General features: G+C 32.2%; 2 protein-coding genes across 5 annotated transcripts in view; one reads left to right on the top strand and one right to left on the bottom strand.

Moving 5' to 3' along the window:
• LOC136990101 (SHC-transforming protein 1-like) overlaps nt 1–3,850 on the top strand; it is a 58,628-nt gene extending 54,778 nt beyond the window's left edge. For both annotated transcript variants that reach the window (XM_067288457.1, XM_067288456.1), the window contains one exon: nt 1,901–3,850. In XM_067288457.1, coding sequence (XP_067144558.1) covers nt 1,901–2,038 — 138 coding nt within the window. In that variant the 3' untranslated portion in view covers nt 2,039–3,850. The remainder of the gene's footprint in view (nt 1–1,900) is intronic.
• A 2,261-nt stretch (nt 3,851–6,111) lies between these two features.
• Nucleotides 6,112–25,137, bottom strand: part of LOC136989993 (dimethylglycine dehydrogenase, mitochondrial-like) — a 53,629-nt gene continuing 34,603 nt past the window's right edge. For 2 of the 3 annotated variants that reach the window (XM_067288303.1, XM_067288304.1), the window contains exons 10-16: nt 24,610–24,764; nt 23,015–23,232; nt 21,403–21,533; nt 17,995–18,212; nt 8,165–8,322; nt 6,466–6,660; nt 6,112–6,398 (exon numbers count right to left, since the gene is read on the bottom strand). In XM_067288303.1, coding sequence (XP_067144404.1) covers nt 6,198–6,398; nt 6,466–6,660; nt 8,165–8,322; nt 17,995–18,212; nt 21,403–21,533; nt 23,015–23,232; nt 24,610–24,764 — 1,276 coding nt within the window. In that variant the 3' untranslated portion in view covers nt 6,112–6,197. Of the gene's footprint in view, nt 6,399–6,465; nt 6,661–8,164; nt 8,323–17,994; nt 18,213–21,402; nt 21,534–23,014; nt 23,233–24,609; nt 24,765–25,137 lie in introns of those variants that run through there. The other variant, XM_067288305.1, reaches the window with a different exon arrangement.

The following is a 25,137-nucleotide window of genomic DNA, read 5'->3' as shown; positions in this document are numbered from 1 at the left end:
GTAACCGGTTTTCGTTAAACTGTTGCGGAGTACTCCAGTTGGAGTAACTGTCAATTTTCTTTCGTAATTAACTAGTTGGTGGCGATTTAAGCACTGATTGGCTTTTATCTACATAGACTAACTCTGTTTCAACGAATAAGATATTTGTTACCACCCCGTATTTTTAAATTTAGGCACAAAACTCCTCCATTCCATGTTAAGTCTATGGGAAACCTTTCTTTTGTTCATTTGACAATAAAATCCTAGTTAGCATGCCCGTTAAGTTCTAATTGGTATATTATAGCTAAATGACTATCCTTTGACCAATAAGCATCGACTTGGGTTTGTGGGGTGGGAACTTTCTTGGAAAAAGTTATACCAACTTCGAACTACATTGTCAGCTACAAACATAAACAAACAATTATAAATCGTTATTTTTGTCTAGTTTTAGCATGAATTTAATAACTTTATATGTATATTTATACTATTTAACAAATAAGCTTGTTTTTTAAACCATTCAGCCATAAATCTTTCAAAAAACAAAGTACTTCCGGTTATGGTGGTACTTTCATAATACATAAGATATACATGTATAGTCGTTAATATAATAAAGTAATAATCGCTTATTATAGTCTACTATTAGTACAATAAATTAAATAACGTATAAATAGAATCAAATACACATCATCAGTAATAAAAGTGTATTAACCTAGATTTAGAAAGGCCACCACCCCCCCACGCCGATCGGCGTTATAATCTATAGGCCATATTATTTCTATACGTTGATTTAGAAAGCTGCAGTTTTTTTTTATTTGACAGAAAATATGCATGTCTAAGTAACGTATGTAACAAATTAATGGAAAATTTATAAAAAAAACGATTTTTTAAATATTTTAAAATCTTAAATTTTATTAATTTTTTTAAACGTACATAATATTTTGAAGTTAACAATCGTAAAGTGTAATATGTACGTGATAGAAAACTGAAAACAGATTATATCTACTACAATTTTTAAGCGAGATATCGCAAATTGAAAAACCACTTTAAAAACCACAAAACCTGTACGCAACAGCGGTGTTGTTTCGGATTATCGAGTGCGCAGCCGACAGGTTTAAAAACCTGCCATGAAAGATTCAATTTTTAACTTATTTTGATTATTTTTATAATCACAATAACTTAACTTTATAGTCATAAGAAGTAACAGAATAAATCTCAAAAAGCAAGAACTATTAATTATTAAACTAAAAAATCTATCAAAATTGAGGGATTTCAAACAATTTTTCTTTTAATACACCTTTGAGCCTAACACACACAAAAACACTCATTGAGCCAAAAAAAAAAAAAACTCAACCAGACTATTCTGTGGCTGTACGGAAACATCGATATCATCCCGAGCCACGATGTGTTCTGGTATGGTAAAGAATATCATGATGCAAAATTCATGTTACACTGTGGTCATTTTTTAAGTCCTATCATTCCACGTGCAATTTCGTCGAATTTGATGATTAACGACACCATTATCTGCTTGCTGCTAGCTTAAAAAAAATGTTTAGATGTGGATATTCCTGATTTTGTATTACAAAATGTTAATAAAATTTAAAATAAAAATTCACCAAAAAGAAACATTTTAAACGTCTTTTAGTCCTTTTTTTAAGTTACAGGAATATTTTTGTCATAGAATAAATTATTTAATATTAGCTACTGTAAAAGTAAATGTAATAAAGATCATAATAAATACACTATACAGTACTGTTATGGCACAACTTCATTAATTAGAAATATGGAGGATGTAAAATTCATATAAATATATGATCTATTCTGAAAACTGAAGAATTATTTGTTATCAATAGAGGTTGTTTGACAACTAATTGATTAACGCTGTATGTATTCGATCATTAATTTATTGTTGAAACTTTTTCAGGTAAGAACTAAAGATAGAACATTTGAAAGTGTCAGTCATCTGATTAATTACCATAGCGAAAATGGACTCCCGATCATCTCTGCCGAGAGTGCTCTAGTTCTTCGCAATGCTATTCGGAGGAACAGACCGGCACGTTGATCCGAATGTCGAATCTAGTGCAAGAATAAAAGGAAAAGTACTTGGCCACTCTGTACATAACAAAAAAAAAATTGCTCTCACATCCAAAATGGAGATTAGAAATATGATCTCGTCTTCTTCCACACCTTAGTGCTTCCATTAAAAGTATGAAGTTACAGAAAATAATATAAAGGAGTTCTTCGACGTCCGGAAAATAGACGACGATGCCAAAAGTTAGGACGGACGTCACTTCCGCATCACTTGCACAATGAGTATTTTGCCAAACGACGGACCGAAAGTAAGGCCGAGGCGTGACTCATCTCCGTATTTAGGTAGTTAGATGCATTAGCACAATAGAAAAAATTGCCAATGTAAAACATTGTCCAATGTAGTTTTAATTGTCGACTAGCGTAGATTCTACGCGCGAGACATAAATTGAACGCGAAAAATTTGGAGCATCTCGCTCTCAGTTGCACGGTTTGAGGAGCTCGTTATTACTCTAAATGCTATTTTCGTATAAAATAAAAAGCACACTCGCTTTCTCGGATTCCAGTTTTTTATGACGATTCGACGTAAAGCGATTCAGGACTTGCAAAAATATTGACAATCAGGGGCTCTCTTTGAGCGAGACTTGCTGCAAATAAAACACAGACTGAATTTTTAAGACAAAACATGCATTTTTTACACAATAAACTATACTCGATTTAAAATGCAACATTCCACCGACACCCGCATAACGGAATCACGACGCACCGTTTCTCACCACGCTAACAACTTGTTATGTATTGCACAGAAACGTTAAAAAAATTTTTTAATCCGTATTTTTTTTTCCTTTTTAGAAATTTTGTTTTTTCTAATGTAAATCTTAGTAATGTGCATTTAGGACACTCATTTTTAATAACAAAGTATTTTTTGATAATTTGCTTTAATCGTCTTGTTACGTACAATTGTATAAATAATAAATTTTTTGATATAATTACGTGTTATATTCTTTTAGTTTGTTGCCAAATGTGCGTAACTGTGTGTTTAGATATTTTGGTGGAAAATAATCTCACACAACTGTTTGATAGAAAAAAGACGAAATTTCTGGTCCGTAACTAGTCATCCATTTTAAAGAAAATTACATAGTTTTGAGACCGAGAAACGTCAAAATCGGCAAGAAATTTTGTAGTAGATTCTTGTACGTGTCCGTTTTTATTGATTTGTGTAATTTTTATACTGCAAAGAGATTCGAAACGTAGAACGAGAGACGACAAACTTTTCTTCCTTTGAATAATTTTCCACGTGTGCGAGAGCCGGCGTGCGCATTGTTGTCTAAAGAGATTCTTATAATTTTTATAGATATTTCTACAATCTACCATTCGATGTGTTTTGTCGTTTTTTAATTAAAACTTTGAAAAAATAGATTTAAAAACAGTATACTCTATTGTGTTGGACGTATTAAGATTGGGAATTTTTTGTAGAATGTTTTCTAAGAAAGCATTATACTAGAAGGATCCACCCCCGGACGATTTTGGGGGAGACTGGGTTAAATTAGCAAAAGCAAATCCCAAAAATTACCAGAATATTTTCAAGATAAAGCATATGTAAATAGAATAGCTTGTAAGATAGTGTTTAAGACGGTTTCCGGAAGAGTGGAAAAATAACTGTTAAATATTTCGTACATCCTAATGTTAATTCTGATATTTAAAATCTATTGAATATTAATGTTGGACGTATATATTTTAACGAGTTGAGCCCGAGAAAGTAAGTCGGTTCTGTGTGCCGCATCACGAACAATTACGATGGATTGTATAAAGTTAAATAAAAAATCATGAGATTTTACCTTTAAAACTTTTCATGAAAGTTTATTCTGATGTTTTCTTATTGAACATAAATTTTGACAAATATTAGTTTTTGAAATATCGTATTACGGAAATAAATTTATGTGAAACACCAAAGTTTTTTCTTTTTCATTTTTCACTGCAGACTTTGATCTGTTTAAAATATGTACACAAAATATATAATTGTTCCATCAAACAAATTTTTCTAACAATACGTTAACTAACAGTAAAGGATAAACACCGGAGCGAAATTAAAATAAACAACCGAAGTGCCTTTGACTGATTTACTGAGAGAAGAAGCACACCAAACGTTTTCGAACCTCGTCGGGTTCTTCCTCGGGCGTAACGGAATTCTGTGTTCTAAAAATTAAATATCCTGTCGAAGTCGACCGTCGATTTAGAAACAACTGCATTCTGGAACGCTGTCGCGTGTAGTCGATGTCGTCATATTAGACTTGAGCGTTGAGAGTATAGTGCTACTTCAGGGATTTGTTAAGAAAGGCTTCTCAAGCTGATGATACAAATCCCTTGAAGTAGCACTATACTATCATCAGCTTAGGAAGCCTTTCTTAACAAATCCCTGAAGTAGCACTATACTCTCAACGCTCAAGTCTAATATGACGACGTCGACTACACGCGACGGCGTTCCAGAATGCAGTTGTTTCTAAATCGACGGTCGACTTTGACGGTATATTTAATTTTTAGAACACAGAATTCCGTTACGCCCGAGGAAGAACCCGACGAGGTTTGAAAATGTTCGATTTACCGAGAGAAGCAGCACACCGGTCAAAGGCACTTCAGTTGTTTATTTTAACTAACAGTAAATTAAGTATTTAAAACATTAATTTGTAATTTAATTACATAATTTTTTAAATAGTTTATATTGTTTCTATGTTAGAGTTAATTTGATTAGTGTTTGTATTACAAATCGGACATCATACTTATACAGAACATTAAACCGAATTTAAATATTTAATTATATTTTAAAATTAAGTTAGGCAAATTTAAAATTTTATGTTTAATATTTGTTTTTAATGTACTATTTTAATGTTGTTTGTTTAAAAAATATAATTATTATGTGTTTCTTCAATAACATTGGTATTTTCTGTAAATATGACTTGCCAGAAAGTAGGGAATCTCCAAGTTAACATTCGTAGTAACTGTCATCAGATATACTTCAGATTTCACTGGCGAGAAGAAAGCTTTTTGTGTCTTAGAACAAACCTGCATTTTGCATAAAATGTGGGTTTTGTGACGGTTTAACAAAGATTTCTGAACAGATATTACACAGATGCATAGACAGACAAGAAAATTCATGTGTGGTACGCTAAGTTTCGGCAGACTGGTTGTCCGTGTGCTTGAAAACGGACAGGCCGGCTGGAACCGTCTGCTCGGAGTCCTTAGAAGTCGACAGATTGCAAGATCTGAAATTCTAAGCAGGTACAACCGACAATCTGGCATATTCTATGCAAACCTTTTGTCTTTGACTGCCTGTGTGCTTCAAAATGGGCAGGCTGGCCAGAACCATCTGCTGAGAGAATCTAGCTTGTACGATATGGTTTTACTCAGTCTGCTGAAAGTTAAAGGAGAGGGTTGGATGTTTGATTTTGTGAGCATGTTATTCTAAACAAATAGTACCTTATCCAAATAATATAACCCACTTCTTAAGCATTTCCAAAATACAGGCCTCTGAAAATTGAGTGTTTAGCATATAAGTCTGGAAGTTATGGGTCATTTCAGAATGGCAATAGCTGCACAGATAAGGCACTGGGCACCAGAGCTACAGGGTATGGATTCAATTATTATGTTAATGTAACAAAAAAACTAAAATAATCCTTCACAATGTTATTTTACTGTGTCATTAGCATTATTGCTATTATTTTTATTTTATTTTTTGAGGTAAATCAAAATGTATAGAATTCCCCGAATGTAAAGTAAGAGAAGATATGCAAAATTATCTTCAACTTTATAATCCCTAAATTTAAATCAATGCGCATTGTAGATACAATTCACTCCTCCAAGACTTGATAATGGTTACAAAGAAACTCTGGTGGGAACATATATTTTGGAACAAAAACAATTTGCACCCATTTTCCCACCAATGGCTAAGAGATTTCTGTCCCTGAACACTGGGACTTAAAATGAGCAATCAAACACATTCAATAATAATTTCTCACATACAGTGGTTAGTTATATGAACATTTATGAACTTAAAAGCATCCAAATAATTTAAATTAGCTAATAAAGTGCAAACTAAAGCATCTAAACTAATTAATTAAAAAATAATCTTTATTACATACACAAATACATTCCAAAAGTATTAAAAATAATCAGCTTAAGAAATTTTAAACTAAATGCTATTTTTTTTTTTGTTTCTTGTTTCTAAGAGCTTCTATCTGAACTGGTGGACCCGAAAGTACGACGGCATTATTTAATTTTCCAAGAAGTTCCACTTGGACTTCTGCTCCAGGCATATTGAGGTAAATTGGAAGATAAGCAAAAGCAATACCATGATTGATTTGATAACCAAATGCTCCAGAAGTAGTATTTCCAATTATCTAATTAAAATTTTTTAAAGTTTTAGTAATCTAATAAAATAACTGACTGTTTGAATTAAAAACAAACCTTTCCACAAAACCAAACTGATTCATTTCCTTCTGGATCTACGTCTTCGGTATCGACTTTTAGAAGAGCGAGTTTTCTCGTTAAACCGTCGCTCATAATTTTGTGTAGTGCCCTTTTGCCGACAAAATCGGACGACTTGTGTGGTTTAATAAAGAAGTCCAGTCCCGCTTCGTAAGGATTGCAATCCATATTCATCTATAAAGTAATTATAAAAGTGAATCGTAAAGCACGATTAATGGCTGCTATATGCAACTAATCAAAATTTTTAATAGAGGTTGCGACCAAAGTTTGACGAGAAAACGTGAACGTCTGACGTTTGGCACCGTGTCCCTGTAAGCCTAGAAGTTTGACAACGGCATTTGAAACGTCGAGCATGATTCCAAATGCCATTGTCTAACTTCTAGGCTTACAGGGAGGCAGCGCCGAACGTATGACGTTCACGTTGAAAATGTTGGCCACACTCTCTCTAATAATAATAATGTGATTCCCGACATTTTTGTGCTCAACACAAGAATAAATTTAATAATAAATATTTAACATTCTTTAACAAGAATAAATATTATTAAATTTTGTCAATATATACTTACTATAAGGTGACTTTTTAAGTTGTCAAAATATATGACGACTTTGGGGAGGTGATCAAATGGTCAGAGAAAGTGCATGTAATAAAATAGGGAAATAATTATTGTGCCAAACTAATACTTATGGAATCACATAGATATGCTGAGCTCAAGTGGAATGCATCAGAATGTGTAAAAAACATCTTAAGTAGATTAGAGTAATGCAAATCTCTCTTTACAAAAATACGAGGGTAATCCCAAAAGTAAGGTCTCCTATTTTTTTTTTTTTTTTTTTTAAATACAAAGAAATGAACATCATTGAAAATAAATGTTTAAGCTTTAAAATGATATGTTTATATATTTTTCTACATAATCGCCATTTTGGTCGATGCATTTTAGTATGCGCCGTGGCAATTTTTGTATGCTCGTGACATACCGGAATCCTATCTTGTGCACACCTTCAGATATTGCAACTTTTCCGTTAAAATCCTACGAATGGTGCTTCGGGAAACCTCAAGAACCAAAATGCAGAGACATCCAGAGTGATTTGCCGATCTTCACGCACGGTTTGCTCAACCTTTGAGACTGTCTCGTCAAAAATTGACGGTCTCCCACTTCTTTCTTCGTCGTGAATTTTGGTACGATCGGCCGTGAACTCTCTACACCACTCGAGGACGTTTTTGACATCTATGCACGACTCGCCATACACTTCCGTCAATTGGCGACGAATTTCGATCGGCTTTTTGATGCACAGTATATTGTAGTAGTAGACCAGTTTTGTTAGAAAAATCTTTCCACAAAACCAGACTCAATTCCTTCTGGATGTACAGTACATCTTCAGTATCAATTTGGACATGTTCTACAGAAAATATCCAAATTGTTACTGAAGATGTAGATATGAAATCTTGTAAAAAAATATTCTATCACTGTTCACTTTTGCTGATATGTGAACATTTAATGTTATTCACTTGTGATTTCAAAATTATCAAATTATTAAAGAGCACTCTTAGATTTTTTTAGAGAGGAAATTTTTGGCTTTTAAGAATTTGAATTACATTAGCAACTGGCATATTTTCAGTCAGTCAGAGTTTTCACTTCTGAAAACTTCATTATCTGCTGCATATTGATCATTATCTTACCTCAGCTCCCCACATTCTAAAGCCTTTTTCTAACCTTAAGGAATTTAGAGCATACGTTCCAAAATTTCCTATTCCGTGTTGTTTCCCTGCTTCCAATAAAGCGGAATATAATTTGCTAGTATCTTCTTTCTTGTGATAAAGCTCCCAGCCAAGTTCACCTACAAAGTAATAATTATCATTATTAATAATGATTATGTATAAATGCTTAATCGTTTTGAAAATATTAAAATTATTTTCAAAATATTCAATTGTTCAAACAGACAAAATTTATACAGTAAAACCTAAAATGGAGCCTGAATTATAGCATTTTTGGTTAGATTTCATGCAACTGTGAAACACTTCCAACAATTTGCAATTACATATCATCATTGTAATGCATTGAAATGTGAATTGCAAACTAGATGTCAATGTAAGCAGTAAATAAGCCTGTTAATGTTTTTCAGTTGCAATCAAACATTTTTCATTTGTACTATATGACAAAGACCAACTGATTATCATGCTTAAAAGAAGTACGGTATGAGTATTATACACTAATCCCTTGCAAATGGAGATTATCAAAGCCATGAACTTATTTTTAAATATAAATAAAATTTATTATTATTTTGGGGAAAAAATTAGTAACTTTTAAAAATATGTATAGTGAACATAAGTTATGTTGCTTTAATAAATTTAAGGTCTTGTGTAATACAAACTGTAGGTGCATTTTAAAAACTCAAATGCAACAAAGGGCCAGTATATCAGACGAGGGCTGTATTCAATATTTGGTAAACCAAAACGTACTGTAATTTAAAAAAAGGCTCTAACAAAAGGCCCTTTTATTGCCAGGCCTTTGACTTTAAAACACAAACAGTTAGACTGTTTGAACTTTTTATCTCCACAAGATGTTAGAAAGCCGATTTTTAGAAAAAAAAATCAAGGCCACTGGCTGGATATGAAGTCTTAACAGGCAATATTTGGGCTGCCAATTTGCAACTCCTGAGCTTGGTATTCCAGTAGTTCAACAATGAATTAAAAGAACTTGCTGGTCCATGGATTAAATTGATTGCTGGTATGAGTTCAGTTTGTAGTGAACAATTGAAACTGATGTTCCATCCGTCCTCTTATGGTTGGAACTGTTTGAAAATGTCTTTGTCCTTTCCGATTGTAACTATTGTTTCATCTACGATGATGATTGAAACCACATTTATCAATAAATATTAATTTCAGTTGATCATTAGGTGCATTTTCAGCAAAGCATATTTGTATTGCAAATCAATTGCATTTTGAACATTAATTGTATCCAATATTTTATAGCTTTTCAGAGAAATACATAGCTGTATAGTTAAAGTTGTCTCTAGCAATGTCTTAACTGATGTTCTTCTCAGATGTGAAATTAGCAATAGTTTTCAATGTTATATGTCCATTTTCCTCAATCTTCTTTTCAATAGCCTTGACTATTGTAGATGTTATAGTTTTAAAATGTTGAATTAGTGCCGTAGGCCTCTTGTCAAGTATCCAGTGTTCCTATATTTTGCAACCATGTGTTGAGCTGTATTGTAATTTAAAGACAGTTGTTCACTAGCTTCTTTAATATTTAGTCATCTTCATCAAAAGATGTCGTTTATCATATGACATTTCCTACAGAGAATCAGTCAGTTCATTGTCTTCCAATACTGGTGAGAAATATAAATGAAATCTGTTGATACATCTTAAGTTTTTGCATTTATTAAAACATATTTCATCTACCTAATGGAATGTACAGTACAGTAGAGCATTGATTATCTGAATACTGATCAACCAAAAGTGTTCCAGTCGGCAAATTCAAATTTCTGCTAGTGCTCTGGCGCTGCAGTACTTTCCCTCTCCCTCCCAACTGGTCTATATGATCAACCTTGTCTCTTGTGACAGATTGTGCTGTATGTACAGTAGTTTTTGTACCATTTGCAATGGCGACTAAACATAAACGTGTTGTTCTCGGTGTTTCTGATAAACTTAAAATAATAGACCAGTTGAAGAGTGGTGTTAGTGGATCAAGCATAGCTTGGGAATATGAGTTGGAAATGCCACAATATCAGACATCAGAAAGAACAATGATGCCATTAATAATTTGCAAGTGTACTTGACAGTGAAGACAGCTTCACTGTCAAGTACACAGCTTGCACAGAAAAATGATGAAAATGGCAGAAAACCAGAATTTAGACACTGCAGTTTACACATGGTTCATGCAGGTATGTAGCCAAGGACAACCAATAAGTGGCCCTTTGGTTTGTGAAAAAGCTCTTGAAACGAACAAGAAACTAGGAGGTAATGCTGATTTTAAAGCAACTACTGGCTAACTTATGCATTTCAAATCTAGGCATGGAATTAGACATCCAGGGTGAAAAACTGTTGCTGATACTGAAGCAGCTGAACATTTGAAAGTGTCTTAAAAACACAATTGATAAGGAGGGCTATAAAAAACTAATGTCTACAATGCAGACGAAACTGGTTTGTACCGGAAGAAAATGCCAACAAAAACCCTAGTTTCTAAAAACCTGGTGCTGACATTTCATTCTAAGGCAAGCAAATCATGCATCACTGCTATGGTATGCAGAAATATTACTGGAATGCACAGGCTACCTTTGTTAATCATAGGGAAGTCTAAAAATCCACAGTGCTTTAAGGGAATAAAAAAATTGTTGGTCACCTACAAGAATAAAAATGCTTGTATCCATCCATAGATTCTTTTGAAAGAATGGTAAGATACTGTATTTATCCCTGAAGTCAAAAAGCATTAGCTTATAACTGGGAATTCTGGAAATGTTCTGTTGTTGATTGATAATGCCCCAAGACATCCCTCAAATGATTCACTGGAAAGATAAAACAGAAAGTTTAAAGTTGTTTTCTAGCCTCCCAACGTTACTTCACTCCTCTAACTGATGGACCATGTGGTCATTCTGTAATAAGGTTTAAAGCTTTCAAAGGCATTGCTGCATATGGTAATGGTCAGGGAAGAATATGAAAAAACAATTCAGCAAGTGTACACTGAAATTAACTTGAAGGATCGCAGCAGAAGCTTGGGCTACCTTCACTAGCAACAGCTTGGAATAAGCTCCTACCATCAGATGAGTCTTTGAAGAATGCGATAAGGAAAACATTCAAGACTGGCTCGAATGTGATGTCAACGACCCTGGCTATCAAGTCAGATGAGAAATCATTGCCAGTGTCATCAACAACCAAGGCCCTAGCGACAATGACCATGCTGAAAAGGACCAGCCAGTGAAGAAGCTTTTCACTGCCTTGAGACAGCTATGAGGTGGTTAATGTATTTTTTTGTAAATGATCAGTTATCTGAACAACTCCAGTCCAGAATTGTTTCAGATAATCGATGCTCTACTGTATATCAAAATGGTTGCTAAGATAACGTAAAACATTTTAATCTAGATTTTAAAAATGCAGCATGTAAATGAACTTGGTTTTGCAGTGAAAATAAGTTGAAAGTATTTGAATTTTGTTGATAAGTCATGAAAAATGCTTTAAATAGAGACTTACTTTAACTTGGAAAAAATTCTCCAGAACAAAGCAAGATTTAAGTTAGAATGGAACATAGAATGGAAAAACTGTTCTACCGTAGAACAGTTTTTCCATTCTACGTTTTGACGTTTGAATATTGAATTTTTGCTGGAAATTTTGCATTGAGGTGTAATTCTTATCTGAAAGTGTGCTGGAATTTCCACCTTTGACTTGATGCCCAGATCAAGTTACCCCCTCTCGGAGATGTCCAGGTAGTGTCTGTGTTCTAGAGCTCCTTCTAACTGGTGGTCCTTTGTCCGGATGTTGATTATTCTGGCAGCTGGATGTTGGTAGTTTTGACAAACTAGATGTTGCCTGTTCTGGAGTGGTTGTTTTCTTCAAGCTATCAGTTGATTGATATGTCTCCTTTCTATAGTTCCTTTTGGCGAGGCTATCGTGTATGTATATGGTCCAGTCTTCCCTGTCACCTTACCTGGTTTCCATTTCCTTGCATCTCTATAGCACCTGTAATTGATGTTGTCTCCGTGTAGAATTCTCGTATTCTTGTTTCTTCTTTTCTATCCTTATGTAGGTGTGGAAGAGACTACACACCATCTATGATTGACTAAATCTTCCCATCAACAGTTCTTCTGCTGTTTTTCCTGTAGTGCTACTACGTGTTGTGCATAAGCTAAACAAAAGTCTGGGAGCAACACCACTTTTTCTTGGCTGTGATGTAATTTTTCGATTCTCCTCTTTATACTTTGCACCTGTCTCTCTACTTGTCTGTTGGAAGAGAGATGATATGGAGGGGTAAATGTGTGTTGTATCCCATTTTTTCATATAAATTCTTCCATTTCTTGGGATTTAAAGCTTTGATGATTAAATTAAAACCAACAACTGTAGTGCCTTTGACCGGTGTGCTTCTCTCCTCTTTCTCTGTAAAACGCAAACGTTTTCGAACCTCGTTGGTTCTTCCGTTACACCTGAGGAAGAACCAACGAGGTTCGAAAACGTTTGCGTTTTACAGAGAAAGAGGAGAGAAGCACACCGGTCAAAGGCACTACAGTTGTTAGTTTTAATTTATTTTCACTCCGGTGTTGTTCCTTTATATGCTTTGATGATTGTCTGATACAATTGTATTTGGTAGTCCATGTGCACTAAATATTCTTCTCAATTTCATGGTTTCCTGGGTTTGACTGCATTTGTACTTCTACCTCCACCAATTTCAAATAAGCATCCACTAGAATAAAATATATATGATCATGCAGGACCACACTATGGACAATGTGTACTCGGTCCCGGGGTCCCGAGGGTGATGGCCAATGAGTGTCTTTAACTGAGGTTGGGTTTGACCTCAGTATCCATGTGTAGAAAATGCCAAGAACAATCTCTTCACACATGAGGGCATGTCTAGAATGAAAAGAACAGCCAGGAGCTATTTTTGGTGGCCTGATATGGATTCCCAAATTGGAGTGTAACAATGTAATAGCTATGGTTGCAAGGTTCTAGGGATAACTACTCTTTGTCCCCATAAAATGCAACCACAGTGAATTGAAAGTTCTAGTTTTTGCCTAGTGAAAGGCATAAGTTCTTCTGGCCTACTAAGTGGTCATTGGTGTAAGATTGCATGTTCAACTCTTTTTAACACTGATTCTTTGTTTGTCTCTCTGCTTACTTCCTGAGATGTGATGGGCAATTCTGGCTGTTCAAATATAAGGAATCGCTCTATCCCTGAACCAGGAGTTACAGATTACCTGATCAAATTGGCACTTATTTGGGTTATGATTGCCGGTGAACCAAAAACAGCATAATATGGCCGGCTCATTTCTCTTGTAGTTTGCCTTTAAGTTATACACTTGGGTGTTGTTTCCATCTGACCCAAGCTGGCTAACATCTTTAGATGCTGCCTCTGCTGCATCCAAAATGGCCTTATAAGTAGTGTCCATTTTTGCCAATAATACATGTTGTATTCCTTTATCCCTTAAATCAGCCACTAGCCTATATCTCTTACAATTTCGGTACCTCACTAGAGCATTTCATTGCAATTTTCCATAGTTCTGCAACATAGTCGTTGATACTCTCTCCCGATTTTTGCAACCTCTGGTTAAATTTGAACAATTTGACAATTTCGCTAGGTTTCAGGTTAAAATGGCTATCAAAAGCATTAAGTACTTCATCGAAGTTACCTAGTAGTAACACTCATAGCCCCGAAAGAAACGACACAGGTTCGTATAGTTTCACAGCACACAGTAAAAAATAGAGCACACTTATCTTGGTCATTTTCAATCTGGTTTGCCTTCAAGCAAAAATTAAAGTAGTCCTTATAAGTTTTCCACTGGATGTCCACCTTGAATGGTTTGAAATGAACTCCACTGGTAGATGTTCCCGGGATCGACATTTTTGGCTTTTGACCTCGAATTGTCATTTTCGCTGGTAAGACACTGTTTTAATCCTCGTCGCCAATTTTATACCAATTTTGTTTTTGACAATGTTTCACATAATTGTTAATTAACTACATGTTTTTAACTTTATTCACTCCCAGATACAACTGACTGGGGTGACGACTGCACAAGGAATCTCTCAGGCAAAACGAAAGTATATTGGAATTTCCACCTTTGACTTGACGTCCAGATCAGTTACAACAACCTTTGTGCAATGTTTATGTAGATGAAACTCTAGTGCCTTTCTGCAGGCTTTTTTGCAATATATAAAAATAAAAGACACAAGTTTGGAGTAAAACTTCTCTCCCCCCCACAGTATATTTTAAAATCATAAGTATAATCTTCTTCAATACAAAGTTTGAAAAAATAATTCCTCTGACAGTGTGCCAACATCCATTGTTATGGGACTTTGCAAAAATTTATTGGATAGTAGGCATATACTATATTTGTTGATAATTATTACACCAGCATTGAACGTGAGTTTGTCTGTCCAACAATTTATGGGCATTTTGTAGGCACATTGAGAAAAAAATTGGAAGGGAAATCCAAAAGATGTAGGAAAAAAAGCTGAAAAAATGGGAAGTTATTGCTAAAGAAAGTACCTCTGGAGTAGTGATTCTAAAATGGTATGATAAACACAAAGTTTTGATGCTAACAACAAAACATATAAATAACATGGTTTCTGTCATGTTGAAAAATGGAATTGAAAAACAAAAGTAGACATTTATCGGAGACTTTAACCAAAGTAAAAGTTTATCAGTCTAGACAAGAAACATAGGCTTTTATTTGATCAGATAAGGTGTTTTATCAAATGGTACTGCAAATTGGCTATTGAAATTCTGGGCTCAACAATCTTGAATGCATTCATATTGTACAAAAAAGGTTACTGATAAATACATTGCAGATAGAAAAAGTTGATATTCTAAAGAGTAGAGCTAATACATCTCATCAAAATGAAAATCAACCTCCATCAAGGCAGAAAAAAAATTGCCTTTAAAAACTGCCTTCCCTTTGGATCTATAATGCTTGTATTTATTATTTTTTTTATGTGAAAGTCCTGGTGTATTTTGAGTTTTCTTGTTAATCAGTTAGGAGCAATCTTGCATTGACATTCTCAGTTGCCTCCAAAATAGCCTCATTTCTGGCAAGCAAAATGCTTGATTTTCCATCTCACATTGTGTTTTACTAGTTAGTAGGCATCTGGGTTTTTTCCAGATATTTATACAAATGCATGTCTTCACAAAGATGAAAGTTCTACAGAAGGATTACAGATTCAAATCAGTAGAAGAGGTAAAAACTGCTACAACAATTACACTTGAGGTGATAAAGAATGGCTGCTAGACATACCAATCAATGTTCAAATCATTGGAAAGTAGGTAATATAAAAGTGCCTTCTACAGTTACAATGTTTCCATAATATATACAAGTTTTGTTTACTTTTGACTTCTAATATATTAGCAGTCAACCAAAATACATCTAAATATAGTGAATAAATTAAAAAGTAAGGATTTTGAAGAATAAAATTATCACACATTTTTTAAAGAAAGTTAACAGAAAATTAAGTATATTGTTGTTTTATACTGTAATGAATAGACTTTACATTCAACCAGATCTTTGATTCATTGAACTTTTATATTAATCTTCAAATGGGATGTAAAGTCATAAAACATAGAAATGAAAGGGATTGGTTGGCAGATTTAAGGGATGCTGTATCCCCTTCTGAGCGTTTTTTTTCTGATTAAAGCCAGATACCCGAGGTGTTAGATATACAGGGTGACCAATGGCAGAACCAGAAATATGTGGAAGGGGCGCAGAAAAATTTTTTTGTAAGATACATTGTTTTCTGATACAACTTAATGGCAAGCTGGATAAGTACCAGAAAAAGTGGCTACCTGTCATATATTGCTTTTGTAGTTGACAACCAAGTTTGCTTTCTTTCTTTAACCAGTCTTATTACCCAAACATTTGTTGAAGACCAAATTTCATCCAAAATTTTCCCTTTGATTCTCAGTTATGAATCACAAACACTTCTATTGATTGGTTTTATATTTTTTCCCAAGTAATAAAAATGTTTAAACACTACTGATGAAACTGTTCTAATTAGTTATGCATTGTCATGGTTGATTGGTAAGTGAATTATCTGCCTAAGCACAAAATAGAGGAAAACAGGGAAAGAAGCATGAAAAATATTTTCATTAGTTATTAAAAATTTTAATAAAAATGGTTAATTCATAATATGAAGCAGTTAAAAAAAATTAGTAATAAAAAATTTTTATTGAGAGAATACTTTGTTCGTTTTTTCTTAAGCTTATCTTTTTTATATCTTATAAATTTGCAGTAACAGCAGTTAGATCAAGCAGTTAAAAGTTTATTTTATGCTTTCACACATTTGAGAAACAGTAACAGCACAATGTACTTGCCATCAAGATATCATTTTGCAATGGAAATAGAATAAAATTAACTGTTTTTAGGCTACCTTCTGCTTGGCATTGCAATAAAAGTCCAGTCTGTCATGTTAAAATATGGCATACTGCCACATATTATCTCTTTTACTCCTGTTTCTCTGTCCATTCTTTCTTTGTTCTATTGTTTCCATACTTCTAAGAAATTCTGACCCAACCTTTCCCCACCAGGGTGTGGGAAGTTAACAATAGGCTACAGGAAGCCCTGAGGGCAAAACCTCATTTCGAATTTCCATTCTTTGGCCGAACACGGAGGAAGCAAGATGTGGACAATCAAGGCTCTGAGTTTTTGAGATCAACTAGAGCTGGCGAGTAGGAGACCTATGAGAAATTAAGAAGCAAGACTTACGATTTCTCCGAGGAAGACTTGTCTCAATTCAGAAGAGAATATGCGTTCGGACGTGGAGGTTGGAAGTGAGAAATCACAAAGTTATTCACTGAGAAATTGGGTACCCTGTCCTATCAATTCTTCCCCCTTCCATCTATACACTGTCTTTAAATTAGTTTTTAAGTAGGTTAATACGTATCCTACGATCGTGAATCAAATCATATTGTATATTAATAGTATTGGAATCAATTATGCGAAGTAATTAATTGTTGTATTGTTACCACAGAGACCTGAGAAGTGAATAAAGATTGGGACCTGTAAATAATCTGTTCTATCGTGAAATTAAAGTTGTTCCTTGGATATTACGCTTTATTGTAATTCTTTTCACGTTGAACCTCTTAGAACTAATGTACAATACATCTGTATGAGATTAAGGAAGGGGATACTGTATTTACATGAATATAAGACAAGGTTTTGATTCATTTTTCACTGCTTCAAAAACCTAGGTCGTCCTATATGTGCAAGCGAAGGATTTTTTGCATTTTTGCAATAATTTTTGTGATCCGTGTATTTGCACTTTTTACTTGATGCTCACCCTCCGGTGTTTAAAAACAAAAGTATTTTATCTAGGTCATTTACTTCTGGCAATACACATGAATGATTCAAAGATGAATAGCAATAGGAAAAGCAAAGTTTTTGAATTGAATTCCAAATTGGAATTCCAAAATCACATGGGAGCCCAATATAAGTTTTAATCCATTCCCACATGGAAACAGATGATTATGTGGAAATTACACTTATGAGTTTTTCCGAATTCTAATCGACAGAGATTGGATTCAACTATTAAGAATTGGCAAAAAAATGTTCCTGATTGTTCAGCTTTACATCAACAAATTATGTTGTCGATCTTACAAGATTTTTCTTAGTTCTTTATCTCGCAAAAATTACTGGCGTTTGTGTGCGCATTTAAGTGCATTTGATATTAGAATTGTATTTAAAGATCAAAAAAGACAATAAATCTAATTTTCTTTAATGTGTGAGTATATACACTAATATATATAATTAAACATTAAAATGTGGGAAAAATATATAGTGTAACAAAATTTTATCTAATCATAAAATTACCTGTATACGATATTCTCATAGCTCTAACTGGTACTCCTGCAACATCAATGTTACGAATGTGAAGAAAAGGAAATTCTTTATTGGTGACAGGATTATTGGTCAATTTCAAAAGAACTTCTCTAGAAAGAGGACCAGCAATTCCTAGACATGCCATTTCATCTGTGACATTTTTGAAACTTACTTGACTATTCCATTTAGAGGCATATTCTTTCATCCATCTAAAAAGTTATTAATCAATCATGTCAAATATAATCAATTTGAAAAGCAACTTACAAATATTCAGTTTAAACGGAGTTGTAAATTCAAATGATGTAGTGAAATATCATTTACTTGCAATGAGTACATAAATGACAATGAAACAAATTCCATTTTAGACAGGTTTTATGGTAAAATTCTTTGGAATGGAGCAATTTTTTTATACTAAATTTTACTATAAGCCAAAAATCTGTTTAACACTGAAACAGAAAAGTTTTTGGTTACAAATAATTTACTGCTTTATCCAGGTTAAGTTTGCTTAAGTTATTAAGATTAAACTTGCAGAGCATGACAAATTGTATTCTGAGAATAATATCAAAGTGAAGGTTGTGTGACAAGGGGATATACAGACAAAAGGTCTTTTTTTTAATATTAATCAGGAATAGAATCAAATGAGTTTCTGAGAACAAACAATGAACATAATTTGACAACCCTTGAAGAACCTTTATGTCTGGTAACAAAAAACGTTTAATAAATCGTCCAACAAACACTTTCAACCTTACTCAAGCTCTGGATCAGGTTAGAGTACAATTGAATTCCAAAATCAGAATGATTATTAAAAGGTTAAATTTGAAAACCTTTGGAACATAAAATACCAACCAAAACTTAACGGTTGCAAAAGTGTGAAATCTAAAAATTACACAAATGGGTTGCCATGTGTGTAATTTTCTGTTTTTTGTTACCGGACAAAGATTCTTCAAGGGTTGTCATTAGCACCGGTAATTAAGTTGGAAGATATCTTTAGAACATAATTTGTGATAATGAGAATAAGGTAATACAGTTCTGCCAATTTGTCTTGTATGAAGTAATTAGTAATACCAAGCACCAAATATTTAAAAACAAGTTAATTACAGAGATTGGCTTGATTTAACCAAAGACGACAGCTATGTGGAGACAATGACTTTATGCATAAGTATCACGGTATAGTGCCATGGTTCTCAATCTTTTTGAAGTCGGGGAACACTAAACTTTGACTTTTTTTTCCACGGAATACTTACAATACATTACCTTTAAAGCAGAGGTGGCAATCTTTTCGAAATCAAGAGCGCACTTTGTCTAGTACTCATATATGATGTCATTGGCTTTTGCTGATTATATTCCCATACAAAAATTATTTTACAGTGTATTGATTTTTCTTTGGCAACAATTTTTAATTGTATATTTGATTTTTTCATGGGACACTTAAAGTGGCTTCATGGGTCATGAATTGAGAACCACAGGTATAGTGTATGCGGATTACAAAAGTGACCCTAAGAAACAAAAGAAGAGAGCCAATGTTTTCCTCTCTTTTGGAAAGAAGAAGAAAAATTATTGCATGAAAAATTTTTTTGTATCAGTATTTTTAGGATGAAGTCTCTCACTACAATAGAAATAAGCCTACTTTTTGTATATTTGGAATATACAAAATATAACTTGCCTACTTATAACTTATATGCAATTTAGCCCACCAATTGAAAAGTTTGGGCACTATTATTAAAATTCCTTGAGAAGTCAGATCACACTAACAATAGTCTCTGTATTACTGAAATGCAATTAAAATTTCTGACAGCACAATGAGACATTAGTTTTTGGTGTTGGTGTGTTTGCTGTTGGCATGGTTCAAAGATTACATCCAAGAGGTACAGCAATTCTTTGCTTATTGTTGTTTTGGAATTATACAAATGTACTGTATCATTTGTCAACGACTGTATAGTAATCTGTATAACTTGTAATCATTACAGTTATCATTGTTGAATGACAATTAGCCTATGGTAAAATTGGTTTTGTTATACATTATTTTCATTTACCATCACAGTTTTCAAGAATCTATTAATGACTTGCTGTATTCAAATACTCAGTACAAGTTCTTGGGAGTAACAAAAGCTTGCATTAAAACCTCCCATTTTTAGTCAGAATCACTTTGAATTAAATCTGATATTATAAACAAAAATTTTATTAAGTGATTTTACACAGTTTAAATTGTAGGCCTTCCAGAAAAATGAAGGTTAAAAAAAGAAAAAAGTACTAAATCCTGTTCAAAACAGAAATCTGCCAAACTGAAAAAAAAAAAAAATAATTCAGTACTGTGCATTTCCAGTTTACACAGGGTTTTACTATATTTAATTTAAGTATGAATTTTTGTTTTATGCTTACATATAGCGCTGTCACCAGGCCATTTTTCACCTGGACAAGCCAGTTTTTAAGTTCATGGTCCAGAGTAATTATTAATTTGTCTGGTTTTCTTAGAAATTGTGAAATTGTGATGAAATAAAATAAAATACTCGCAAATATTTTTACAAATTTAACGGTTAAAGACTAACTTCACACACTCACCCAAACTTATCCCTAGGCTAAAAGTGACAGAAAATGTATTTTTAAAATTCAAACTTGCAAATATCTCTGGCAAATATTAGGTTTGTTCCAACACGAATCACTAACTGGTTTAAAACTGGCATGCGCCATGTTCAATACTTGGCTGTAAAATGACATTGCGCATGTCTCGTATGGTTTCAAACTCAAACCAGTCAGGGACTTGTGTTGGGACAAACCTATTGTAAAGAGAATGTGACAGTTTCAGTTTACACATTCATAATTTCTATTTTAATTATTTAATATGACAACAAGAAATTGAAAACCCAAGAAAGCGAACTTGTAAATTTAATAAAGATTGGCTGACACAAAAATGAATTTCAAAAATAGTTACCATCTGTTTGAGACAGTGTTGCCACCTTTTCAAAATTGCTGTCGCTGTCTGGGTCAGCAATTTCGAAAAGGTGGCAACACTGCTTACATAAAATTTTAAAATTAATTTAATTTTTCTATAAAATGTTTGAAAACAATACTTATGCATATTTTTTGTTTATAATAAGAATTATAGAGTGCTAATATGGGCTATAATTTTTAAGAGACTTACCATAGTGATTTCTGTTAAATATTTTAAATGGCTTTTGGAAAAATATGATAAGTTTTAATTAATTAAACACTGTTAAACAATAAATTTGTTCATAACATTCTATGCATATTATAGCAATTAAAAACAAAATGAAAACCAAACTGTAATTTGATACTTGATCAGAGATTATGAGAGATTATGTTACCTTATTTGAACTTTCTAGAATTTAATTATTGTTTGTTGAAATAAATTTTAAAAGAATCGTACAAAATAAAAGATACCTGAGATCATGCAGTTCAGATCCAGAGCCAGTAACAATGAAAAAGTGATCAGCTGCCAGAGTGGTAACTGTTAATTCTGAATAAACTCGACCACTGGAACTTAGCATGTGGGATATATTTGTAGTGCCTACCTGTTTTTAAATTATATATAATTTATTTAATGAGCAATTAAGTTATAATTCTTATATAAATAGTCATACTAAAAATTTAGACTTCATTTGATAATTCACATGTGTGACAAAGATGTAAATAATATTTTCTAAAAGAAAATTTAATAATTACATTAGAAAATTAAACTTTACAGGGTGTCCCAAAGAGATGTACTCACTCTTTGATTGTCAAATATATAGAGTACAGTACATCTCTTTGGGACACATCCTGTAGAATATACCTAAAAACATTTTTCATGTAATTTTTCAACATTTTTATAATATATATATAATCATTGTTCTCAATTATTGTTCCTATTATGCCTTAATTTTCCAAATAAATATTTATATATTTAAGTTTCAACTTCAGATTCAGCACTAAGAGGAATGTATTAAAATAAACAGGAGAATATACTGTAATTACCTGATGCGATCCTCCAGATTCAAAACAGTCTTAAATAATAATTACAATTTTACTGTAATTAAATACAATTGCCAAAGTGCTGTCACCAGGCTCATTTAAATCACAAAATTTAAATCTTCAAATCATAAGGAATACAAAGCAATATCATATACTGTGAGTTGATTATAGATGATATTATTCCCATTTACTTTCTTTGTTCTGCAGTTTAAGATGATCACAGAATCCAGATATAAAAGAAATTTACCAACTTTTTTTATATATGGTTGGTTGTTACGAATATTTCCTTATATCAAAAAGCTTTAATTTTGTGTATTCATAATGTTTCCTCATAGCTGATGGAAGAGTTTGAGTATAAAGTTGTCAATTCTTCAAATTTAATAAATGAGAAAAATGCACTTTTTAAGAAACTAAGAAAAATATTACTAGATCTACTAAGAAACTTGCCTAAGTTTAAACTATGGTTTAAAAGTAAGAGTGTGAATATTGTGAAATAAGTCTCAAGTTTAAAATATTACTTTACATAAGTTAAATGCAACTGATTAAAAAGTTTTAAAATTTTCATCCAAATAGTTGTATAAAATATAGAGTACACATAAAATTATATTTTACTAAAATGTTGAGATTCATATTAAATAGAATTAGTGTAAAAATAATTTTTATTTTAAGGTAGAAGAGTTATAAAATTTATTATTTTTATGGTGAATAGATTGATTAAGTTGCCTAAATCAAATAATATTTGGTTTCAAATAAACATAAAACATTAAAACCATACGTAAAAATTTTTTGTATGTTACTGAAATCAAAACTGTCACTGCATGATAGCTCAAAAGTTGAGTATTATGGTGTTTATATAATTCTTATAAGATGATATTCTTATAACTAAAATATTAATACAAAATTTATTTATTATGAATTGTCAAAAATTAATAAATGTTATAGTAAAATTTTACTAACTTATCAAAACACAACAGAAGTAATATTTAACTTTATTAGTTAATATATATGGAAATATAAAATGATTGATATAAAAATGCCTTACTTTTGGTACATTATTTGCAACAATTCTATCCAAAAATGCTGTAGCATCCTTTCCTAGCAACTCTAATTTTCCAAATGGAGATAAATCAATAATACCAATAGCATTCAAAACTAAATTACATTCTCTGCCTACTGGTTCAAACCAATTTGTACGACGAAAACTAGGAATATATCCTTTTTTGTCACTTTTTGATGCAAACCAAGCTGGTTGTTCCCATCCTAAAATGAAAATTATTATATGAATTATTAAATAAGACTTCTAGTATAATTTTGAATTTTAACATTACTAAAAGAGTGAAATTGTAATTTTATTATTATTTAAAGTGATTTAGTTGGTCTTTTTTTACCATCTATCACATGTCAAGATTGTCATGACACTAATCAAGAGGAAGCTTTGTAGATTCAGTTTGAATTTCTGGAAATTTTTTGGTTAATTATGATTTTAGCTTTTACATTATCTATATGGGAAACAATTTAATTGTATCAATTGTCACCTAATTCAAATACTATTCATATAAAAGAACTGTGGTGATAGTTAGACCAACTATAGTAAGGGTGACTCTAGCAAAATGTAGCCTTACTAGGAGTGTAGAAGTTACAGAATATCTGAGGAAGTGTGTCTAGAACCCTTCTGTTGGAAAAATTTTTGAAATTAATTTAATATAATACTATTAAATAATGCACAAACAAAACAGTACAAAAATATTTAAATGTTAAAAATTGTATCTAAAAATTCTATTTGATTATTTAGTTTTATCATTTGGAACAATGGATAGGGCAGCTGAACCACCTACTTCCTTGCCTGGACAGAACTAATAAATTTGAAAAAATCATGCAGTTTAGAGAGGATAATACAAAGAGGTAAACTGCATTATATAGAGTCACTATATAAAGTTTATAACCTGCATAAGCTATGATTCAAATAGTTTTATTGATCATGGTAATAATGTATAATACGCTGCAATGAAATTTGATCAGTTTGTATGAATGGGCTTATTGATGACATTCTCCTTTTATAGTTTCCTCTTTTGTCACTCTTGTTAGTATTATGTATTGGCAACACCATTGACTCAGGGTTTGTATGACTGGCAATGCTATTGCCTCAGGGCATAAGGATATAAAAAATAGCTAACAAAGGAACCCTTGTCCTTTCCCTGGCCAGTGTCTTACATAAAATAAGTCCAATAAAGACAATTATAAAGAGTCATGGACTTGTTCTTTTTCTTAGTAGTTAAGACATAATAGTTAGATTAAAAAAATCAAATCACATTACAGTTTTGCTGTTTTTATTTTAATTAAAAATATATTATTAATTAATTTACAAAATAATGAAAACAGCAAAATTGCAACATAATTTTTTTTAGTTTACTAATAAGAGTGACAAAATGAAAACTATGACCAGGAAAATATCGTTGATAACCCCATTCGTATGTTATACACACTGATCAAATTTCACTGTGATATTGTACAATAATATATGAAAAACAATTAATATTGATGGCATATGTTTAACTTTTTGTATCTAATTAAAACTAATTTTTTGATAGAATCTATTAAAAATGGATTTTATAAAAAAATTTAAAACACAATAAATACCTGCATGAAATCCCATTTCTGCACCAGAGTTTAACAACTGATTATAAATAGTGGGAACTCTTGTTGTTGGCCTTCCTGCCCATCGTTCCTCTTTAGGATAAGTATAGCTATTGTTCATTCCATATGATTCTCTTGCTTTTTCAAACACATAATTCCTTTAAATAAATAATACAATGATATAGTTACACACATTTTTAGATAGCCAAAACAATCTTAATTATAAATGTAAGATTTGTATCTTATATTTATAATTAATATTGTTTTGGCTATCTAACTGAGCTGGTAGTAAAGGATCAGTGAATGTATTTTAGGCAACTGATATTTAAAAGCTGATTGTTTTTATAAAGAAAAATATATATAATTATATCTCATATTTTGATTAGATCTAATGTTTGACTAATATAACAATAGGTTTATTGTCACTGCTATTTAATTTAATTAATCCTTCTATTTCAACATTTTTTAATAATAGAAGGAGAAATTTAATACATTTGAAGTATACTGTTTAGAGCTGTAAATACCTAACTA

The sequence above is a fragment of the Centruroides vittatus genome, unplaced genomic scaffold (genome assembly GCF_030686945.1).
Source record: "Centruroides vittatus isolate TY-2023 unplaced genomic scaffold, ASM3068694v2 scaffold_861, whole genome shotgun sequence".
NCBI lineage: Eukaryota > Metazoa > Arthropoda > Arachnida > Scorpiones > Buthidae > Centruroides > Centruroides vittatus.
This window is presented reverse-complemented; position numbering and strand designations above follow the sequence as displayed.